This window comes from Pristiophorus japonicus, chromosome 14 (assembly GCF_044704955.1).
Source record: "Pristiophorus japonicus isolate sPriJap1 chromosome 14, sPriJap1.hap1, whole genome shotgun sequence".
NCBI classification, from domain to species: Eukaryota; Metazoa; Chordata; class Chondrichthyes; family Pristiophoridae; genus Pristiophorus; species Pristiophorus japonicus.
Genome location: NC_091990.1, coordinates 13,344,025 through 13,366,881, shown reverse-complemented (window position 1 = coordinate 13,366,881; position 22,857 = coordinate 13,344,025). Strand labels below are relative to the sequence as shown.

General features: G+C 45.6%; 1 protein-coding gene across 1 annotated transcript in view; it reads left to right on the top strand.

The window, feature by feature from the left end:
- The first annotated feature begins 15,924 nt into the window (after nucleotides 1-15,924).
- The window catches only part of themis2 (thymocyte selection associated family member 2), a 106,499-nt gene continuing 99,566 nt past the window's right edge, over nucleotides 15,925-22,857 (top strand). Inside the window, exon 1 of the mRNA XM_070899974.1 lies at nucleotides 15,925-16,011. Coding sequence (XP_070756075.1) covers nucleotides 15,925-16,011 — 87 coding nt within the window. The remainder of the gene's footprint in view (nucleotides 16,012-22,857) is intronic.

Genomic DNA, 22,857 nt, shown 5'->3' with positions numbered 1-22,857 from the left:
ATAGATCATCTGGATTGGAAGCGATGGTGGGTAAGGAAGTGCTTTAGAAGGTTGAGAAGGCCTGTATAAAGGCCAGAGAGTTAATCGTGGAGGATTGAATTTCTCAAGCTAAATAGAGGAAAACGTTGTGGTGTAAATGTCTCTAATAGTGGTGCCGGATTGCTTTTTACTCCCTTTGTCAAGCAGCCAGCATAGTCAATGGCTAATCTGGATTTAATCTTTAATAAAGACTGAGGTGTGGTGCATAAGGTAGAAGCAGGAGGTCCCACCATTGTTTTTGTCGCTCTCCTCCCCCATACAGCCTTTAGTAGGGCTAAGAAATGTAAAACAAACCCAATCTTTCTAAAAGTTGGAGGATTCTTCTTCCCCAGCCATTTTACTTTTGAATGGTCACATCACATTATTTTTCTCAGCAGCTCACATTCCTAATCCATAATGCTTTTAATTCAATTTCAAAACATATTTCTTCTAATCCTTCCAGGAATGGTTGGACAAGCTGGCAATAATATAAAGTAAAATGTCCTTAAGTATTCTTTGATTGTGATTTTTGAAATAAACTTGTTTAATTATTGAATAGCAATGTAATGTAAAGCAATTCTAGATCCTCCAGTATGCTGGTTGCCACTTGAACCCTTAAACTTTGGGCTTGAACAGTAGTACAGGAAGCACATGGGAATTATTTCCAAGACCAGAAAGTGGCTATACATGCCTCAGCAAGGTGCATGTCTCCGATTTGATTCTAGCTAGGACTGTCAGTTGAAACAATGAATTAGGGAGGTGGTCAGCAGAATTTCTTAGATAGGCCCATGCCCTCCCAAAAGCCACCAATGAAAATAATGTTAGCTGGAGGCAGTGAGTGAGACTTCTAAGGTTTGAACAACTCTGGATCCAAAGAAGGCTTTGAGGAAGGAACCCATGAGGCCAGAAATGTGCTAACTGTAGACGAATAAATAAGTAGAAGATATCCCTTGAAAAAGTTAATTTGCCAGGAAAGATAGATGGTCAATATCTCTAGAGCAGTGGAAGGAGCAAGAAAATAGACAGCAATGCTCACATCTGACATTAGCTCTTCTGAACACTGACATTAGAAAAAGAGGACTAGCATGAAGTGACTACATAAAAGAATCCAAGAGGGAATATGAGACTGGATAAGATCAAAGAATTATGTAAAATATTCTAAAAGATGAAACAGCATGGAAGAGTTGCACAGAGAGTGCAGTGGGAAATTTTGAAAGAAGAAAGTATTTCTTCCATGAAAATCAAGGTTGAAAAGAGGACGCATTAAAGGGAACCATAGCTAAGTTGGGGCGAGAATTATAAAAAGAGAGTGAAAACTGGAGCATACAGCAACTGTTAGTGTATCCCTGTATAAGGACTCCTTGCAAATATTGACACACTTGCAGACAACCTGACCATCTCCAATAGCCCCCCCCGCCATACCAACTTCTAAAAGATAGGGGGTCATTTTAAACTAACCTACCCAATTCGATCAGATTGGCGGCCCACTTTACATCCACTCAATTTTACTTCTCAGTTTCTTCATTGGAAAGCAAAATTGGGTGGGGTGTAAAATAGGCAGCCGATCCCATTTCATCGATTCCCCGCCAGGCAGGTTAGGTTAAAGTTACCCGCCCCACATAGTTTCAACTATCCAAACAGGAAGATTCATTGCAGAAACAATCTGCTAGTGAATTGACACATGCCAAAAAATAAAGTAAAAAGTTGGAACACAGAATCTTTGAGACACTAAGTCGTATGCCAGACGGAAATCACATGTGGACTCCCTTCCTCATGCATGTCCGAAGGTCTGAACACTAAGACCGCAATTTGAAAATCTGTGATATGATGGGAAAACAAAAAGGAACAAAGTGAAGTGAGAAGGTTGATAGACAATCACCAAACTCTTATCACTCTTTCAAAATTCACTATTGTTTACTGCTGAGTACACCTATGTGACGAAATGCAGCAAATACAGTTTTGTTTTTTCTTTTTCACATTTAAAACTGTCTCATATTTGCAATTAGTGACAGAGGTATCAGTACGAGGTCAGTGGAGCCTCCTCTGTCGCTAACTTTCGCCTTTTAATAATCGAAGATCTTAAAATAATTGAGAACAGGTGACAAATAAGAAACCTTGGAGACTGCACTGCTGTAAGTAACTGGTATTGATTTTACACATAATTTGTCTGATGTAACTATCCTCCACTCATTGCATTTTGCGGGAGAAATAATTCTGCTGTTCTCAGGAGACTGCTGTATTTTTGGTCGTGAGTTCGGACACTTTGCTCCACCCCACCTCCAACTTATTGCGTAACACAGTGGTGTCAATATTCACTGTGAAATAAGAAAAGAAAAAAACGCAGGCTTTTAAACCCAGGCCCGATCACCACTTCTTGATTGGCCTCATCGTCTATCCTGCTGCTTTCAAGCCTTGGTGTTTGGCACTATTGACCACGCCAGGACTGTAGTGCCTTTCTCAAGCATTGTCGGGTCAAGACTATGCAAGCATCCTTAGTGCCAATTGTAAGAATAAAAGTGTTTATTAATTGATTATGTGTATGTATAAATGTTAAAAGTGTAGGTTAACGGAAAGGCCTGTTTGTGTTGAGATAAAATGGAAGCCCACGGATTGCCAGCATGGGATAAGTTTTGTAAGAAACAAAATGAAAGCCCCCACAGGTTGCCGCATGGGTTTTGTGTATTGGAAAGGCATTTAATCTAATCAAGAGATGGCTGAACCAGACCAGACAGCCACATGTGTGAGGAGAGCCAATGGGGAACTGCCCTAGAGCCAGGGTCCAATTGTGGGGCTTTTCTGTGGACAATGGCCTTGAGGAATATAAAAAACGCAAGCCAGGAACTTTTCTCTCTCTTCTCTCCCTGCTGGACACACGGCAAAAGATCTCCTGTTGAAGACCAGCCAAATCAGCATGCCGTGTGTTCAAACCAGCTAGCAAAAGGGGCGTAATGTATATCGCTTTTTATTATAATCTCATTGTATCTCTGTTGTAACTAAGGTAGATCTATAGGATATTTGACGACTGCTGTTAAATGCATGTGTATGTTTTTAATAAACTGTGCCAATTGTTCTGAAAGAATTGTCTCACTGTCAAATGTAAGCCTAGAGAGATTCAGAAATCCTACAAAATTTGTGGAGAATGCGGGCAACTGGCGAGACAGCTTTTTGATGATTATTTTGAACAATTAGAAATCTCGGGAGTTGCGATTCTAACCTGTATTGCAATTATAATTGAAACAATTCAACGGATCGGGAGTTGCGTCTTAGGGGAGCAGTCGTCTCAATAGTTGTAACTGTTTAAGTAGGGTGGATTGGAACTGTTTAAGTGGGGACCCACCAGTAGTTATATTCAAAAGACACAGGATGAAGGGATCGGTCATGGACAGAAAGTCAACATTAAAAAATAATGTTGAGCTAGTTTATCAGGAGAGGTTGTCCAAAAAGCTCCTGATACAAGACGCAGAAGAATTAAGGGCACAGGCACAGCACGAGGGTAGACCTGCCTCATTTGGAGAGATGGTGAGAATTATACAGGAGAGGGTAGATAGGGTAGAGCTGAGATCAAAATGGGCAAACAGTCTTGTGGCATTTAGAGCTTTTTATTGTGCCAGGAGAGATGAGGAATTAATGAGGCAAGACGCCAAAGTGATACAAGATTTGAAAGAATTGCAAGTAAAAGAGATTCAGTTAAAAGAAAGAGAGATTGAAGTTATGAAACAGCAAAAGGAAGAAGGCCTCCAATTTGTGAAGCAGTTAAGACAAGAAATTGGCCACTTAAACCACAGTATTAAGCAATTAGAAAGAGGGGCCAAACAGGCAGCTTCACTGCTACAGCAGCACAGCCTTTCAAACTTAAATGCCACCGCAGCCATTGTTGAAGCAAATGAAAACAAAGTAGAGTTAAAAAAATATAAATTGGAAAACTTGAGGCTCCAGCAAGAGATAGAAGATGCTAGAGCTGCATTAAGAGAAATCATTAAGAAGCCACATAGGAAGCAGATCACTCCCAGTGCCAACTAGAAATAGCGAGGCTAAAAAGTAAGTTAGGGGAGCAACAGGTCCTGGTATCTGCAGTAACACGGGGAGCCATAACAGAGACAGGAAAAGGGGGAAAGAGATTGGGAAGAGGAAGGAAGTCAATATAATCCCCAGGAGAGTGGTGTAGAATGGGATACCTTGGAGACACAAGAGCCAATCGTAGCCGTAGTAACCACTTCTTCACGACGTAAGGCGCACGACAACATCACCAGTAACCATACCGACTCATGGCCCATATCTGGTGCTAACGCCATGGCATGTAGCCACGAGCTGGGGCCCATTAATGATGGGGACGACCCACTGGAAGTTAATAGGAAGTGGGCAAATTTCAGGAGGGGTCACCCCGAGTTGGAAGAGAGAGACTTAACACGAGTCCTCTTCTTGACCTGTTCCACTTCCCTAAAAGATAATCGGACAAAAGTAGTCCTCCAGCCTGCCGCTGCGGCCGATGTACTTGTGACCGAGGTCCTAAACCATTTAGGGATCCGAAACTTGAACTTAGTGACTCTGCTTAATCAGACCAAGCAGCGCCCAGAAGAAACCCCTAGAGCCTTCAGTAATCGCCTGTACGTTATCTATCAATGTACGCAGAACCAGGCACCTGCAAATGCTAAAGTAGGAAATAATCAGGAACAATTTAAATCGATGTTCCTGACCCAACTCCACCCTTTAGTTAAAACCACCCTGGGAATAGCTATGAGGCCCACTAATCAGTGGACAGATAGAGAGACCAATGCTCAAATAGCCTGGGAGGTGGTAAAAGACTAGTTAAAGGGGAAGTCACCACCCACTGCAAATAAACAAGTGTCAATGGTGGAGGGATCTCGAAAGTACCCCTTTAAGGGACAGTGCTTTAATTGTAAGAAGGTAGGCCACCTAGCAAAAGACTGCAGCAGACCCAGACCAGCACCGAACCATGATGCAACGCATAGATACCTCCCGAGGGATGAATCCAAGCCCTCTGGGACAGATCAAAGATTGGATAAATTGATAACCCTTATACAAACCCAAATTACCATGGGAAGGATGCAAAATTATTTACCGGTGCACGTAATCAACAATGCACACTCATTATAGAGACCCATTCCAGGATCGACCGTATGACAGGGTTCGGCCCTCAAAGATTGGTCGGAAGTGGGGTTCCGACGTGATAGTAGCGGGAGTCTGTATTGTCTTAAAAGGGGGCAGACAGCAGATTATGCTTATCGATACTGGCTCAGCCGTTACCATCATCCACACCCCATACCCTGAATGCCATGCAGTAGTGGGCAAGGGTTATATGACCCTTAAAGGGTTTAACGTTGATACCACCACCGCGTATACAGGGAATACCACTGAACTTCAGTTGGGAGGCTTCACCTGTAAGGTCCCAGCACTTATGCTGATGACCACTCCCGACGGAAGAGGAATTTTAGGGACTGATGTGTTGGATCAGTATGGCGCGGTGATCGATTATAATCGGTACTGTGTTTAGATGGGATTGAGAGATAAGGCAGGAGTGATAGAAATTTCAGACGCTCACTCGGTTTTTGCTATTAAAAAGCCATCTGAGTATGACCCTCCGGGGAGCGAAAATGAAGCTGTGGCAAAACTAATTCAGGAACACCGAGCAGTGTTTGCCACATGCAAGCATGACTGGAAAAATGGCAAGCGAGGAATCTATTGAGGGACGCACCCCCCACTCATTCACTAAACAGTACCCCATCCCAAGGGAGAGTCACCCTTACATCCGAGACGCCATAAAATCCCTAGTCGAGCAGGGTGTTCTTAGGACAGGCACTTTCATGACCAATTCACCCGCATGGCCGGTTAAAAAGCCTGATAGCAGCTGGCGACTGACTATTGATTACAGAAAGTTAAATTCTGTAATGCCAGCCTGCTCACCGGTAGTAAGAGAAACTCCTACCATATTATCTCAAATTCCTGCTAGTTCCAAGTACTTCTCAACCCTCGGCGTCGCAAATGGATTCTGGAGTATCCCTGTTAAAGGGGAAGATCAGTACAAATTTGCATTCACATTTGAGGACCAGAGCTACTCCTGGACATGTTTGCCTCAGGGGTTCCACAATGTCTCCATGATATTCCACAAAAGAATGGTTACAATTTTAAAAGACTTTTCCGCCCTACCTGCTTGCTGCAGTACGTAGAAGACCTACTGCTGGCAACCGACAGCATGGAGGAGTATCTGTCCCTTTTGCACGAACTTTTGACATTGTTGGCTCAGGCGGGATTAAAGGTGAATCCCGGTAAGGCTCAATTAGTAAACGAACGGGTCAACGTTCTAGGAGTGTCCATTTCTCCAGAGGGATCGTCCCTCGACTCTCACAAGGTGGAGATAATACAGCGACTGCCATTACCCACTTCGAAAACAGCCCTACGATCATTCTTGGGTTTGGTGAGGTACCAAAGGAACTTTATCCTCGGCTTTGCAGAGTGTGCAAAGCCCCTGTATGATTTAATAAAACTGCAGGGTGATGACATACGCCTGGCATGGACTGATACCCACACCCAGTCTGTGGCTAAATTAAAAACTGTAGTGATCCCTCCTGACCCCATGCAGCCCTTCCATTTGGAGGTCGGGGCCACAGAGCAAAGCCTCACTGCAGTTCTGTGCCAAATGCGAGCTGATCGACTACAGCCCATTGCTTATGCATCTCGAATCCTGTAGGGGGCAGAAGACGTATACCGCATGCGAGCGCCACCTATTGGCCGTCTTCTGGTCAGTGCATCACTTTACCTTTATTACTGGGTTACAGGCAACAATCCTGCACAGCGGACACACACCTCTGAAACTACTGATGAAACCTGGAGATTCGCTAGTTTCCTCGCAGCGCCTCAGCAAATGGACATTGGAATTTATGGAAAGAGACATTGATACCATTTCCAAACCCACCACCTTGCTGCCACAATTTCTGATCTATGAGGAGGACCCGCATGAATGTCCGTTACCCCTGATTAACTTTGAGACCCATCGTGTGCAGAAAGAGCCCTTACAGGGTGCCCAGATGTCTACATCGATGGGTCCTCATATCACATTGAAGGATCCCCTCACACCGGGTATGTTGTGGTATTGCCAGAAAGAACCATCCAGCAAAGATGCAACAGACACAGTCTTCACAATATGCAGAAATCGCTGCACTTCTAACTGCTGTAAAGGAAACCTCAGACAGACCCGTGAATATTTGGTCTGATAGTGCCTATGCTATAAACACCATGCTCTCCTTGCCCTTAAACCACAAAAATGACTATTGTACGAGAGACGGTAAAGCCCTGGTCCGTGGGCCCTGGTTACACCTGCTCTGGTCATACCTTAAACAGCGATCCCAGCCCTGCTTCATAGGAAAGGTAGCAGCCCATAGAAAAGGGGGTCCACATAGTGAGGGAAATTCCAGAGCAGACAGAGCAGCCAAGGATGCTGCGATTGATGGGGAGATAGAGGATATAGTTGTTGAGCCCTGCAATGCTGTTAGCAAGGCCTCTCCAACAGATCACCTAGTTTTAAAATCCATGCTGCAGCAATACTGGTCATATGCTGTTGTAAGCGCCTGGCACGAGGAAGGCAGACCCCTTCCTCAACCAACAGCCTGGGCTCCCAATACCATACTAGCCACTGCCCCTGACTCAGATGAGCAATTGCTGATGTTCAAAAGAAAGCCAAACACCTGCCCAGTGGTGTGTGTTCCACCAGAGGTGGGTCAGGAACTGCTTTATCTCCTTCACTCCCACCCCACAGCAGGTCACTATTCGGTCTTGGTAATCTTCTACAAGGTAGCATTCACAACTTGGTGGCCTTCTATGAGGGAAACAAGCGACCAATACATGGCACGATGCCTACCGAGCCTGCAACACAATCCTCCCACATGCACTAACCGAACCTTGCTTCAAATCGCACCCCCACCTCAAGGGCCATGGACTCACCTCCAGATAGACTTTATTGGGCCACTTCCACAGGCGCAAGGCAATTTTCAGCATGCCCTAGTGGTGGTGGATCAATTCACTAAATGGATCGAAGCATTCCCCTGCCGCTCCAACACCCCAATTACAGCAGCCAAAACAATATTGAATCATGTGTTTTGTAGGTGGGGAGCACCAGTACAAGTGGACAGCGATCAAGGTTCACACTTTACCGGTAACATTTTTACCCACTTGCAGGAAATGTTGGGGATAAAACACAAATTACATATTGCTCACCACCCGCAGTCATCCGGAGGGGTCGAAAGGGGGAACAGGACCCTCAAGTTAATGTTAAAAAAAATTGTGCATGGACCACCCCACTCAATGGGCTAACATGCTGCCAATGTGCTTAATGGCAATGAAGTCCACACCTCATAGAACAACAGGGGTCTCCCCATATCAGGCCATGACGGGGAGGCTCATGAGAACACCAGGCCAGCTAACACTAACAGGGATGAGTCCCCTGACAATGAAAACATGTAGTTCCAAGTGGCTGGAACAAGTGATAGATCACACCGATCAGATCAATCGATTTGTGGCCACCAAATTGGGAAAGTCAAAAAGACAAATTAAAAAGTACTTTGACAAGAAAGTACGTCCCTTTGAATACGAAGTAGGAGATTCAGTAATGATTCCAAATTATGGGAAAAAGCAGCTGCCTCTGAGACCAGGTGGTGGGGACCGCATGCGATTTTCGACCGATTGAACCCCGCGGTTTATTTGATTCGGTTACCGGGGGAAAAGGGTGTTAAGTACAAGAAGTGGTTTCACATTAATCAGTTAAAAACTGCCAAAGAGTAAATATTGCACTGATCTTGTTTCCTACAGACCATGTTACGGATCTTCATGATTGTCAGGACGACACTGGCCAAGACCGAAGCTGAGGGAAGATGGACAAGTGGGCGCTGCAGTATGACTCACGAACATCATCAATCCTCAATATGCTTTGAGAAGCGACGGTGCACTGAAGATACGGGAAGGGGAGAGTCTCCGCTGGAGATGTTATCGGACTGTTATTAAATCGCCTACACCTTATGAGGTGGGGACCAAGTCAGGCCACTCACTTTTCTTTCTCTCCCTCTCAATAAGAGGGGTCAATAAGGATATTTCCCCCTCAAGGTGGAGAGTTTGTAAGAATAAAAGTGTTAATTGATTATGTGTATGTATAAATATAAAAAGTGTAGATTAACGGAAAGGTCTGTTTGTGTTGAGATAAAATGGAAGCCCACAGATTGCCAGCATGGGATAAGTTTTGTAAGAAACAAAATGAAAGCCACCACTGGTTGCCACATGGGTTTTGTGTATTGGAAATCGAATCAACAGATGGCTGAACCAGGCCAGGCAGCCACATGTGTGATGAGAGCCAATGGAGAACTGCCCTAGAGCGAGGGTCCAATCGTGAGGCTTTTCTGAGGACAATGACCTTGAGGAATATAAAAAACGCAATCCAGGAACTTTTCTCTCTCTTCTCTCCCTGCTGGACACACGGCAAAAGACCTCCTAGGGATGGGAACCTATGCAGCAAGATAGGGCGAAGTAACATGGAGTCAGAATCAGATGGAAGAAAGGTAAAAAGCAACAGTGGAAGGCCGAGTAAACAAAGGCAAGAAACAAAAAGGGCCACACTACATCATAATTCTAAAAGGACAAAGGCTTTGTGTCTTAATGCAAGGAGTATCCGTAATAAGGTGGATGAATTAACTGTGCAAATAGATGTTAACAGATATAGAAACATAGAAAATAGGTGCAGGAGTAGGCCATTCAGCCCTTCTAGCCTGCACTGCCATTCAATGAGTTCATGGCTGAACATGCAACTTCAGTACCCCATTCCTGCTTTCTCACCATACCCCTTGATTCCCCTAGTAGTAAGGACTTCATCTAACTCCTTTTTGAATATATTTAGTGAATTGGCCTCAACAACTTTCTGTGGTAGAGAATTCCACAGGTTCACCACTCTCTGGGTAAAGAAATTCCTCCTCATCTCGGTCCTAAATGGCTTCCCCCTTATCCTTAGACTGTGTCCCCTGGTTCTGGACTTCCCCAACATTGGGAACATTCTTCCTGCATCTAACCTGTCTAACCCCGCCAGAATTTTAAACGTTTTGACGAGGTCCCCTCTCATTCTTCTGAACTCCAGTGAATACAAGCCCAGTTGATCCAGTCTTTCTTGATAGGTCAGTCCCGCCATCTCGGGAATCAGTCTGGTGAACCTTCGCTGCACTCCCTCAATAGCAAGAATGTCCTTCCTCAGGTTAGGAGACCAAAACTGTACACAATACTCCAGGTGTGGCCTCACCAAGGCCCTGTACAATTGTAGCAACACCTCCCTGTCCCTGTAACTCAAATCCCCTCGCTATGAAGGCCAACATGCCATTTGCTTTCTTAACCGCCTGCTGTACCTGCATGCCAACCTTCAATGACTGATGTACCATGACACCCAGGTCTCTTTGCACCTCCCCTTTTCCTAATCTGTCAACGTTTAGATAATAGTCTGTCTCTCTGTTTTTACCACCAAAGTGGATAACCTCACATTTATCCACATTATACTTCATCTGCCATGCATTTGCCCACTCACCTAACCTATCCAAGTCGCTCTGCAGCCTCATAGCATCCTCCTCGCAGCTCACACTGCCACCCAACTTAGTGTCATCCGCAAATTTGGAGATACTACATTTAATCCCCTCGTCTAAATCATTAATGTACAGTGTAAACAGCTGGGGCCCCAGCACAGAACCTTGCGGTACCCCACTAGTCACTGCCTGCCATTCTGAAAAGTCCCTGTTTACTCCTACTCTTTGCTTCCTGTCTGACAACCAGTTCTCAATCCATGTCAGCACACTACCCCCAATCCCATGTGCTTTAACTTTGCACATTAATCTCTTGTGTGGGACCTTGTCGAAAGCCTTCTGAAAGTCCAAATATACCACATCAGCTGGTTCTCCCTTGTCCACTCTACTGGAAACATCCACAAAAAATTCCAGAAGATTTGTCAAGCATGATTTCCCTTTCACAAATCCATGCTGACTTGGACCTATCATATTACCTCTTTCCAAATGCACTGCTATGACATCCTTAATAATTGATTCCATCATTTTACCCACTACCGATGTCAGGCTGACCGGTCTATAATTCCCTGTTTTCTCTCTCCCTCCTTTTTTAAAAAGTGGGGTTACATTGGCTACCCTCCACTCCATAGGAACTGATCCAGAGTCAATGGAATGTTGGAAAATGACTGTCAATACATACACTATTTCCAAGGCCACCTCCTTAAGTACTCTGGGATGCAGTCCATCAGGCCCTGGGGATTTATCGGCCTTCAATCCCATCAATTTCCCCAACACAATTTCCCGGCTAATAAGGATTTCCCTCAGTTCCTCCTCCTTACTAGACCCCCCGACCCCTTTCATAACCGGAAGGTTGTTCGTGTCTTCCTTCGTGAATACCGAACCAAAGTACTTGTTCAATTGGTCCGCCATTTCTTTGTTCCCCGTTATGACTTCCCCTGATTCTGACTGCAGGGGACCTACGTTTGTCTTTACTAACCTTTTTCTCTTTACATATCTATAGAAACTTTTGCAATCCGTCTTAATGCTCCCTGCATGTGATTGGGATTACAGAGACGTGGCTCCAGGATGATCAGGGCTGGGAACTCAACATCCAAGGGTATTCAACCTTCAGGAAGGATAGAATAAAAGGAAAAGGAGGTGGGGTAGCATTGCTGGTTGAAGAGGAGATTAATGCAATAGTTAGGAAGGACATTAGCTTGGATGATGTGAAATCTATATGGGTAGAGCTGCAGAACACCAAAGGGCAAAAAACGTTAGTGGGAGTTGTGCACAGACCTCCAAACAGTAGTAGTGATGTTGGGGAGGGCATCAAACAGAAAATTAGGGGTGCATGCAATAAAGGTGCAGCAGTTATCATGGGTGACTTTAATATGCATATAGATTGGGCTAACCAAACTGGAAGCAATACGGTGGAGGAGGATTTCCTGGAGTGCATAAGGGTTGGTTTTCTAAACCAATATGTCGAGGAACCAACCAGGGGGTAGGCCATCTTAGACTGGGTGTTGTGTAATGAGAGAGGATTAATTAGCAATTTCGTTGTGTGAGGCCCCTTGGGGAAGAGTGACCATAATATGGTGGAATTCTGCATTAGGATGGAGAATGAAACAGTTAATTCAGAGACCATGGTCCAGAACTTAAAGAAGGATAACTTTGAAGGTCTGAGGCGTGCATTGGCTAGGATAGATTGGCGAATGATACTTAAGGGATTGACAATGGCAGACATTTAGAGACCGCATGAATGAACTACAACAATTGTACATCCCTGTCTGGCATAAAAATAAAAAAAGGAAGGTGGCTCAACCGTGGCTATCAAGGGAAATCAGGGATAGTATTAAAGCCAAGGAAGTGGCATACAAATTGGCCAGAAATAGCACCCGGGGACTGGGAGAAATTTAGAACTCAGCAGAGGAGGACAAAGGGTTTGATTAGGGCAGGGAAAATGGAGTACGAGAAGAAGCTTGCAGGGAACATTAAGACGGACTGCAAAAGTTTCTATAGATATGTAAAGAGAAAAAGGTTAGTAAAGACAAACGTAGGTCCCCTGCAGTCAGAATCAAGGAAAGTCATAACGGGGAACAAAGAAATGGCAGACCAATTGAACAAGTACTTTGGTTCAGTATTCACTAAGGAGGACACAAACAACCTTCCGGATATAAAAGGGGTCAGAGGGTCTAGTAAGGAGGAGGAACTGAGGGAAATCTTTATTAGTCGGGAAATTGTGTTGGGGAAATTGATGGGATTGAAGGCCGATAAATCCCCAGGGCCTGATGCACTGCATCCCAGAGTACTTAAGGAGGTGGCCTTGGAAATAGCGGATGCATTGACAGTCATTTTCCAACATTCCATAGACTCTGGATCAGTTCCTATGGAATGGAGGGTAGCCAATGTAACCCCATTTTTTAAAAAAGGAGGGAGAGAGAAAACAGGGAATCATAGATCGGTCAGCCTGACATCGGTAGTGGGTAAAATGATGGAATCAATTATTAAGGATGTCATAGCAGCGCATTTGGAAAGCGGTGACATGATAGGTCCAAGTCAGCATGGAATTGTGAAAGGGAAATCATGCTTGACAAATCTTCTGGCATTTTTTGAGGATGTTTCCAGTAGAGTGGACAAGGGAGAACCAGTTGATGTGGTGTATTTGGACTTTCAGAAGGCTTTCGACAAGGTCCCACACAAGAGATTAATGTGCAAAGTTAAAGCACATGGGATTGGTGGTAGTGTGCTGACGTGGATTGAGAACTGGTTGGCAGACAGGAAGCAAAGAGTAGGAGTAAATGGGGACTTTTCAGAATGGCAGGCAGTAACTAGTGGGGTACCGCAAGGTTCTGTGCTGGGGCCCCAGCTGTTTACATTGTACATTAATGATTTAGACGAGGGGATTAAATGTAGTATCTCCAAATTTGCGGATGACACTAAGTTGGGTGGCAGTGTGAGCTGCGAGGAGGATGCTATGAGGCTGCAGAGTGACTTGGATAGGTTAGGTGAGTGGGCAAATGCATGGCAGATGAAGTATAATGTGGATAAATGTGAGGTTATCCACTTTGGTGGTAAAAACAGGGAGACAGACTATTATCTGAATGGTGACAGATTAGGAAAAGGGGAGTTGCAACGAGACCTGGGTGTCATGGTACATCAGTCATTGAAGGTTGGCATGCAGGTACAGCAGGCGGTTAAGAAAGCAAATGGCATGTTGGCCTTCATAGCGAAGGGATTTGAGTACAGGGGCAGGGAGGTGTTGCTACAGTTGTACAGGGCCTTGGTGAGGCCACACCTTGAGTATTGTGTACAGTTTTGGTCTCCTAACTTGAGGAAGGACATTCTTGCTATTGAGGGAGTGCAGCGAAGGTTCACCAGACTGATTCCCGGGATGGCGGGACTGACATATCAAGAAAGATTGGATCAACTGGGCTTGTATTCACTGGAGTTCAGAAGAATGAGAGGGGATCTCATAGAAACGTTTAAAATTCTGACGGGTTTAGACAGGTTAGATGCAGGAAGAATGTTCCCAATGTTGGGGAAGTCCAGAACCAGGGATCACAGTCTAAGGATAAGGGGTAAGCCATTTAGGACTGAGATGAGGAGAAACTTCTTCACCCAGAGAGTGGTGAACCTGTGGAATTCTCTACCACAGAAAGTTGTTGAGGCCAATTCACTAAATATATTCAAAAAGGAGTTAAATGTAGTCCTTACTACTAGCGGGATCAAGGGGTATGGCAAGAAAGCAGGAATGGGGTACTGAAGTTGCATGTTCAGCCATGAACTCATTGAATGGCGGTGCAGGCTCGAAGGGCCGAATGGCCTACTCCTGCACCTATTTTCTATGATTCTATGTTTCCTGTTGAAACCAGCCAAATCAGCATGCCGCGTGTTCAAACCAGCCAGCAAAAGAGGCGTAACGTATTTTGCTTTTTATTATAACCTCATTGTATCTCTGTTGTAACTAAGGTAGATCTATAGGATATTTGACGACTGCTATTAAATGCATGTGTGTTTTTAATAAACTGTGCCAATTGTCCTGAAAGAATCATCTCACTGTCAAATGTCAGCTCAGAGAGATTCAGAAATCCTACACAATGAATCGAACAGATTGATGAAATTGGCATGAGATGGGTAGGCAGAGTGAAGGAGAGTTTACTCTGAAAGGGACGTTGACGAGATGAATGGGTGAGGAGGTGCGGACAAATATGAAATATTATAACTGTCCTAGCAAAATAGTCACTTCAAAAGGCAAGTGGTCTGTGACAAACCTTACTGCCAAACAGATAAAGCACTAGTCTACTAATCACACTGAGGCTGGAATCTTACCAGCCCTGCGAGTGCAGGTTTAGAGACAGGCCTGCTGTCAAAATAGCCAAATGCAGCTCTGAACCCCCCGCCTTGAAAGTTTAACGGTATTTTTAAAATAATTTTACCAGGTACTTACTGTTGTGTATCTGTAACGCATGCACTCCCATGTTCCGCCACCAGGAGCTCATCCCCTGAAGTCCTAAAGGATCCCAGCATCCCTTGGGAGCACTGTATATAAGCCGGCCCCTAAGGACTGTTCCTCACTCTGGAGTGTCTTATTAAAGACTGAGGTCACTGTTACTTTAACCTCCCTGTGTGCAGCCTCATCTGTGTTAGGAACACAATAACTGGCGACGAGAATACGAATCCAAAGATGCAGCAAACTGTGGGCATCCTGGAGAAGTTCTCTGAGGGTGAGGACTGGGAAGCCTATATCGAACGGCTAGACCAGTACTTTGTAGCCAACGAGCTGGACGGAGAAGGAAGCGCTGCAAAAAGGAGAGCGGTTGTCGAGGAAATTTTAGCTTAAATTAACTCAGGCGGAGGTTTTCAGTGCTTCGAGATAATTTTATTTTACAAGCGAGATATCTCGGAGAGCTTGCTCAGTCCGCACCAAGGCAAAAACTCTGAGTTTTACAAGCAAACCCGCTCAATATTTATACAGTCAAAACAGGAATTTTTCTTAAACATACCACGCATGAACATTAATCATTCAATCTGTGAATACAAAGGTTATCCTGATAAGCAGGGTATCTTGAAACTTATACAAACACCAGATGGTCATCTCATTACCACATCCTTTGTTTCAAGGCTGAGAAGTTTGGGTGTTTTTCTAGCCCCATTAATTCTACAAAATCAGCAAAACATGAATTCAACCCTTTCCTTTACCATAGGACATAGATCGTTTTCTTCCACAGTGGTCCTCCTCACAATCTGCGGGGCACCGACCTACAGCCTCATCAAGAATCTTCTGGCTCTGGTGAAACCCACAGATAAGTCGTAAGAGGAGCTGTGTACAATGGTTCAGGAGCATCTTAACCCGAGGGAGAGCATGCTGATGGCGAGGTATCGGTTCTACACGTGCCAGCGATCTGAAGGTCAGGAAGTGGCGAGCTACCTCACCGAGCTACGGCGACAGGACAATGTGAGTTTGATGGCTACCTGGAGCAAATGCTCAGAGACTTTTTTGTGCTGGGCATCGGCCACGAGACCATCCTACGAAAACTTTTGACTGGACACACCGACCCTCAGTAAGGCCATTGCGATAGCACAGGCGTTTATGTCCACCAGTGATAATACCAAACAAATCTCTCAGCACACAAGTGCTAGCAATGTTCATAAATTAACTGGAATTGTGTTTGCGAGCAGAAATGTACAGGGCAGAACCCACGAGTCTGCAACTGCCAGCAGGCCTCAGGTGACCCAGATGACTCAGAGTCCCCAACAAAGGATGAATGCAAGGCAATTCACACCTTGTTGGCGTTGTGGAGGCTTCCATTCAGCCTATTCATGCCGCTTCAAAGGATATGTTTGCAAGAGCTGTGGAACAATAGGGCACCTCCAACGAGCTTGCAAACGAACTGCAAGCTCTGAAAAACCTGCTAACCACCACGTGGCAGAGGAAGATCGGTCCATGGTGGATCAAAGCAATTTTGAGCCTCAGAGAGAGGAGGCAGATGCTGAAGTACACTGGGTGCACACATTTTTGATCGTCTAAACGTAAAATTGAATGGCTTACCCATAGCCATGAAACTGGACACTGGCGCTAGCCAATCCATCATGAGTAAAAAGATGTTTGAGAGACTGTGGTGCAACAAGGCACTCAGACCAGCCCTGAGCCCCATCCACACGAAACTGAGAACATACACCAAAGAGCTTATCACTGTCCTGGGCAGTACCATGGTCAAGGTTACCTACGAGGGTATGGTGCACGAACTGCCACTCTGGATTGTCCCGGGCGATGGCCCAACACTGCTTGGAAGGAGCTAGCTGAGCAAAATCTGCTGGAACTGGGATGACATCCAAGCGCTATCACATGTCGATGAGGCCTCAGGTACCCAGGTTCTTAACAAATTTCCTTCCCTTTTTGCGCCAGTCATTGGAAACTTTTCCGGGGCGAAGGTGCGGATCCACTTGGTCCCAGAGGCACGACCCATTCACCACAAGGCGTGAGCGGTACCTCACATGATGAGGGAGAGAGTGGAAATTGAGCTGGACAGGCTGCAATGCGAGGGCATCATCTCCCCAGTGGAATTCAACGAGTGGGCCAGCCCGATTGTTCCAATACTCAAAAGTGATGGCACGGTCAGGATTTGCGGCGATTATAAAGTAACTATTAATCATTTCTCACTGCAGGACCAATACCCGCTACCTAAGGCAGACGATCTATTTGCGACGCTGGCAGGAGGCAAGACGTTCACCAAGCTCGACCTGACTTCGGCCTACATGACGCAGGAGCTGGAGGAGTCTTCGAAGGGCCTCACCTGCATCAGCACGCACAAGGGACTGTTCATCTACAACAGATGCCCGTTTTGAATTCGGTCGGCTGCAGCGATCTTCCAGAGAAACATGGAGAACCTACTCAAGTCGGTACCACACACGGTGGTCTTTCAGGACGACATATCGGTCATGGGTCGGGACACCGCCAAGCACCTACAAAATCTGGAGGAGGTTCTCCAGCGACTGCATCGCGTAGGGCTGCGGCTGAATTGTTTGAAATGCGTCTTCATGGCAACAGAAGTGGAGTTTTTGGGGAGAAAGATCACGGCGGACGGCATTCGGCCCACAGACGCCAAGACAGAGGCTATCAGGAACGCGCCCAGGCCACAGAACGTCATGGAGCTGCGGTCGTTCCTGGGACTCCTCAGCATAAGAATATAAGAACATAAGAATTAGGAACAGGAGTAGGCCATCTAGCCCCTCGAGCCTGCTCCACCATTCAACAAGATCATGGCTAATCTAGCCGTGGACTCAGCTCCACTTACCCGCCCGCTCCCCGTAACCCTTAATTCCCTTATTGGTTAAAAATCTATCTATCTGTGATTTGAATACATTCAATGAGCTAGCCTCAACTGCTTCCTTGGGCAGAGAATTCCACAGATTCACAACCCTCTGGGAGAAGAAATTCCTTCTCAACTTGGTTTTAAATTGGCTCCCCCGTATTTTGAGGCTGTGCCCCCTAGTTCTAGTCTCCCCGACCAGTGGAAACAACCTCTCTGCCTCTATCTTGTCTATCCCTTTCATTATTTTAAATGTTTCTATAAGATCACCCCTCATCCTTCTGAACTCCAATGAGTTTGGTAACTTCCTACCGGGGTTAAGCACCCTTTTAGAGCCCCTACATGTGTTATTGCGCAAAGGTGAGAACTGGGTACGGGGAAAAAACCAAGTAATTGCTTTTGAGAAAGCCAGAAACATTTTATGCACCAACAAGCTGCTTGTATTGTATAACCCATGTAAAAGACTTGTGCTAGCATGTGATGCATCCACATATGGAGTCGGGTGTGTATTACAACAAGCTAACGTTGCGGAGAAGTTGCAACCTGTCGCCTATGCTTCCAGGAGCTTGTCTAAGGCCGAGAGGGCCTACAGCATGATTAAGAAAGAGGCATTAGCGTGTGTATTCGGGGTTAAAAAAATGCATCAGTACCTGTTTGGCCTCAAATTTGAGCTGGAAACCGATCACAAGCCCCTCACATCCCTGTTTGCTGAAAACAAGGTGATAAATACTAATGCCTCAGCCCGCATACAAAGGTGGGCACTCGCGCTATCAGCATATAACTATACCATGCGCCACAGGCCAGGCACCGAGAACTGTGCGGATGCTCTCAGTCGGCTACCATTGCCCACCACGGGGGTGGAAATGACGCAGCCTGCAAACTTGTTGATGGTGGCGCAGCCTGCAGACTTGTTGATGGTCATGGAAGCTTTTGAAAATGATAAATCACCTGTCACGGCCCGCCAGATTAGGACTTGGACCAGCCAAGATCCTCTGCTGTCCCGAGTAAAAAACTGTGTACTGCCTGGGAGCTGAGCCAGCATCCCCGTTGAAATACAAGAGCTAATCAAGCCGTTCCAGCGGCAAAAGGACGAGCTGTCCATTCAGGCAGACTGCATGTTGTGGGGTAACTGCGTAGTGCTACCAAAAATGGGCAGGAGACGTTCATCTCGGAACTCGACAGCACACACCCGGGTATAGTGATGATGAAAGCGATAGCCAGATCCCACGTGTGGTGGCCCGGTATCGACTCTGACTTAGAGTCCTGTGTACGGCAATGCAGCGTGTGTGCTCAGTTGAGCAATGCGCCGAGAGAGGCACCACTAAGTTTGTGGTCCTGGCCCTCCAGACCATGGTCGAGGATCCATGTTGACTATGCGGGCCCGTTTTTCGGTAAAATGTTCCTGGTGGTGGTGGATTCTTTTTCAAAATGGCTTGAATGTGAAATAATGTCGGGAAGCACCGCCACCGCCACCATTGAAAGCCTGAGGGCCATGTTTGCCATCCACGGCCTGCCTGACATACTGGTCAGTGACAACGGGCCATGTTTCACCAGTGCCAAATTTAAAGAATTCATGACCCGCAATGGGATCAAACATGTCACCTCGGCCCCGTTTAAACCAGCCTCCAATGGGCAGGCAGAGCGGGCAGTACAAACAATCAAACAGAGCCTCAAACGAGTCACAGAAGGCTCACTCCAAACCCGCCTGAACCCAGTACTGCTCAGCTACCTCAGACAATTGCCAGGGAGAGGGATGGAGTCGGTGGCTAGGGAACGGAGTTTGTGGTGGGGACCGAAGACAAAGGCTTTAGCCTTCCCAGTATCTAATTGGAGGAAATTTCTGCTCATCCAGTACTGAATGTCAGATAAGCCATCTGGTAATTGAGAGAAAGTGGATGAGGCAGAGTTGGGTGTTGTCAGTGTACAGGTGGAACCTGGCATTGTGTTTTCGGGAACTCAGGCCATCCCAAAGCGCTTTACATCCAATGAAGTACTTTTGAAGTGTAGTCACTTGTAATGTGGAAAATGTGGCAACCAATTTGCACACAAAATCCCACAAACAGCAATGTGATAATGACCAGATATTTTATTTTTTACTGATGTTTGTTAATGTAAAAGTATTGGCCAGGACACTGGGGAGAACTCTCTGCTCTTCTTCGAAATATGTCATGGGATCTTTTATGTCCACCTAAGAGGGCAGATGGGGCCTCAGTTAAACATCTCATCTGAAAAGCAGCACATCCGAAAAGCAGCACATCCAATAGTGCAGCACTCCCTCAGTACTGGCACTGGGAATATCAGCTTGGATTATGTGCTCAAGTTTCTGGCAAGACTGCAATTCTATTTTTTATAAACCAGCAGATGTGACCACTTACCTTGAAATGGCTGTATACCTTTAAGTTTGGCCTGCAACCCTTTAAGAGGCTGATGACAAGCCAGATTCTCATTTCCCTCTCACAGCCACCGAGGTGAGTTCCCAGCCTCAGATCCAATTTGGGCTGGGGTCTAAGCTTTCATACCAGAGGAAGGCCAGGGGACCCAACTGGACCATCTGTTCCCACTTTATGTTCATGCCGTGAGGGATCACTGTGTTAACACCAGTATGGGAAACTCTAGCTTCATAAATGCACATCAGTCATTCAACTCCCCGCCACCCCAAATAATGTGATACACTGTCTAATATACTTCCTGGAGCTCTGCCGATAGCTCAGAGAGTAATGGCACCACTTGCAGTTCCATTGCACCAAACAGATCACAGATAGTCCTTGTTCAAAGCCGCGATTGCTGGTCACAGCTAGGCTGACAAGGAGGGTGCTGCAGTTGGCGTCAGTGCCCAAGATCAGGGAGATAGCAGGGGTGCATTTTCTGTTTATATTTAAAGATCACATGGCAAACATTTAAAGATTATATGGATGAACTTCAACAATTGTACATCCCTGTCTGGAGTAAAAATAAAACGGGGAAGGTGGCTCAACCGTGGCTAACAAGGGAAATTAAGGATAGTGTTAAAGCCAAGGAAGAGGCATATAAATTGGCCAGAAAAAGCAGCAAACCTAAGGACTGGGAGAATTTTGTAATACAGCAGAGGAGGACAAAGGGTTTAATTAGGAGGGGGAAAATGGAGTATGAGAGGAAGCTTGCTGGCAACATAAAAACTGACTGCAAAAGCTTCTATAGATATGTGAAGAGAAAAAGATTAGTGAAAACAAACGTAGGTCCCTTGCAGTCATATTCAGGTGAATTTATAATGAGGAGCAAAGAAATGGCAGACCAGTTAAACAAATACTTTGGTTCTGTCTTCACGAAGGAAGACACGAATAACCTTCCGGAAATACTAGGGGACCGAGGGTCTAATGGGAAGGAGGAACTGAAGGAAATTCTTATTAGCTGGGAAATTGTGTTAGGGAAATTGATGGAATTGAAGGCCGATAATTCCCCGGGGCCTGATAGTCTGCATCCCAGAATACTTAAGGAAGTAGCCCTAGAAATAGTGGATGCATTGGTGATCATTTTCCAACAGTCTATTGACTCTGGATTGGTTCCTATGGACTGGAGGGTAGCTAATGTAACACCACTTTTTAAGAAAGAAGGTAGAGAGAAAGTGGGTAATTATAGACCGGTTAGCCTGACATCAGTAGTGAGGAAAATGTTGCAATCAATTATTAAAGATGAAATTGTAGTACATTTGGAAAGCAGTGACGGGATCGGTCCAAGTCAGCATGGATTTATGAAAGGGAAATCCTGCTTGACAAATCTTCTAGAATTTTTTGAGGATGTAACTGGTAGAGTGGACAAGGGAGAACCAGTGGATGTGGTGTATTTGGACTTTCAAAAGGCTTTTGACAAGGTCCCACACAAGAGATTGGTGTGCAAAATTAAAGCACATGGTATTGTGGGTAATTTCTGACGTGGATAGAGAACTGGTTGACAGACAGGAAGCAGAGAGTCGGGATAAACGGATCCTTTTCAGAATGGCAGGCAGTGACTAGTGGGGTGCCGCAGGGCTCAGTGCTGGGACCCCAGCTATTTACAATGTACATTAAATGATTCAGATGAGGGAATTGAGTGTAATATCTCCAAGTTTGCAGATGACACTAAGCTGGGTGGCGGTGTGAGCTGTGAGGAGGACGCTAAAAGGCTGCACGGTGACTTGGACAGGTTAGGTGAGTGGGCAAACACGTGGCAGATGCAGTATAATGTGGATAAATGTGAGGTTAACCATTTTGGTGGCAAAAACACGAAGGCAGAATATTATCTGAATGGCGGCAGATTAGGAAAAGGGGAGGTGCAATGAGACCTGGGTGTCATGGTACATCAGTCATTGAAAGTTGGCATGCAGGTACAGCAGGCAGTGAAGAAGGCAAATGGTATGTTGGCCTTCATAGCTAGGGGATTTGAGTATAGGAGCAGGGAGGTCTTACTGCAGTTGTACAGGGCCTTAGTGAGGCCTCACCTAGAATATTGTGTTCCATTTTGGTCTCCTAATCTGAGGAAGGACATTCTTGCTATTGAGGGAGTGCAGCAAAGGTTCACCAGACTGATTCCCAGGATGGCAGGACTGACATATGAGGAGAGACTGGATTGACTGGGCCTGTATTCACTGGAGTTTAGAAGGATGAGAGGGGATCTCATAGAAACATATAAATTTCTGACGGGACAAGACAGGTTAGATGCAGGAAGAATGTTCCTGATGTTGGTGAAGTCCAGAACCAGGGGACATAGTCTAAGGATAAGGGGTAAGCCATTTAGGACTGAGATGAGGAGAAACTTCTTCACTCAGAGAGTTGTTGATGCCAGTTCATTGGATATATTGAAGGGGGAGTTAGATATGGCCCTTATGACTAAAGGGATCAAGGGGTATGGAGAGAAAGCAGGAAAGGGGTATTGAGGGAATGATCAGCCATGATCTTATTGAATGGTGGTGCAGGCTTGAAGGGCCGAATGGCCTACTCCTGCACCTATTTTCTATGTTTCTATGTCTATATTTCAGA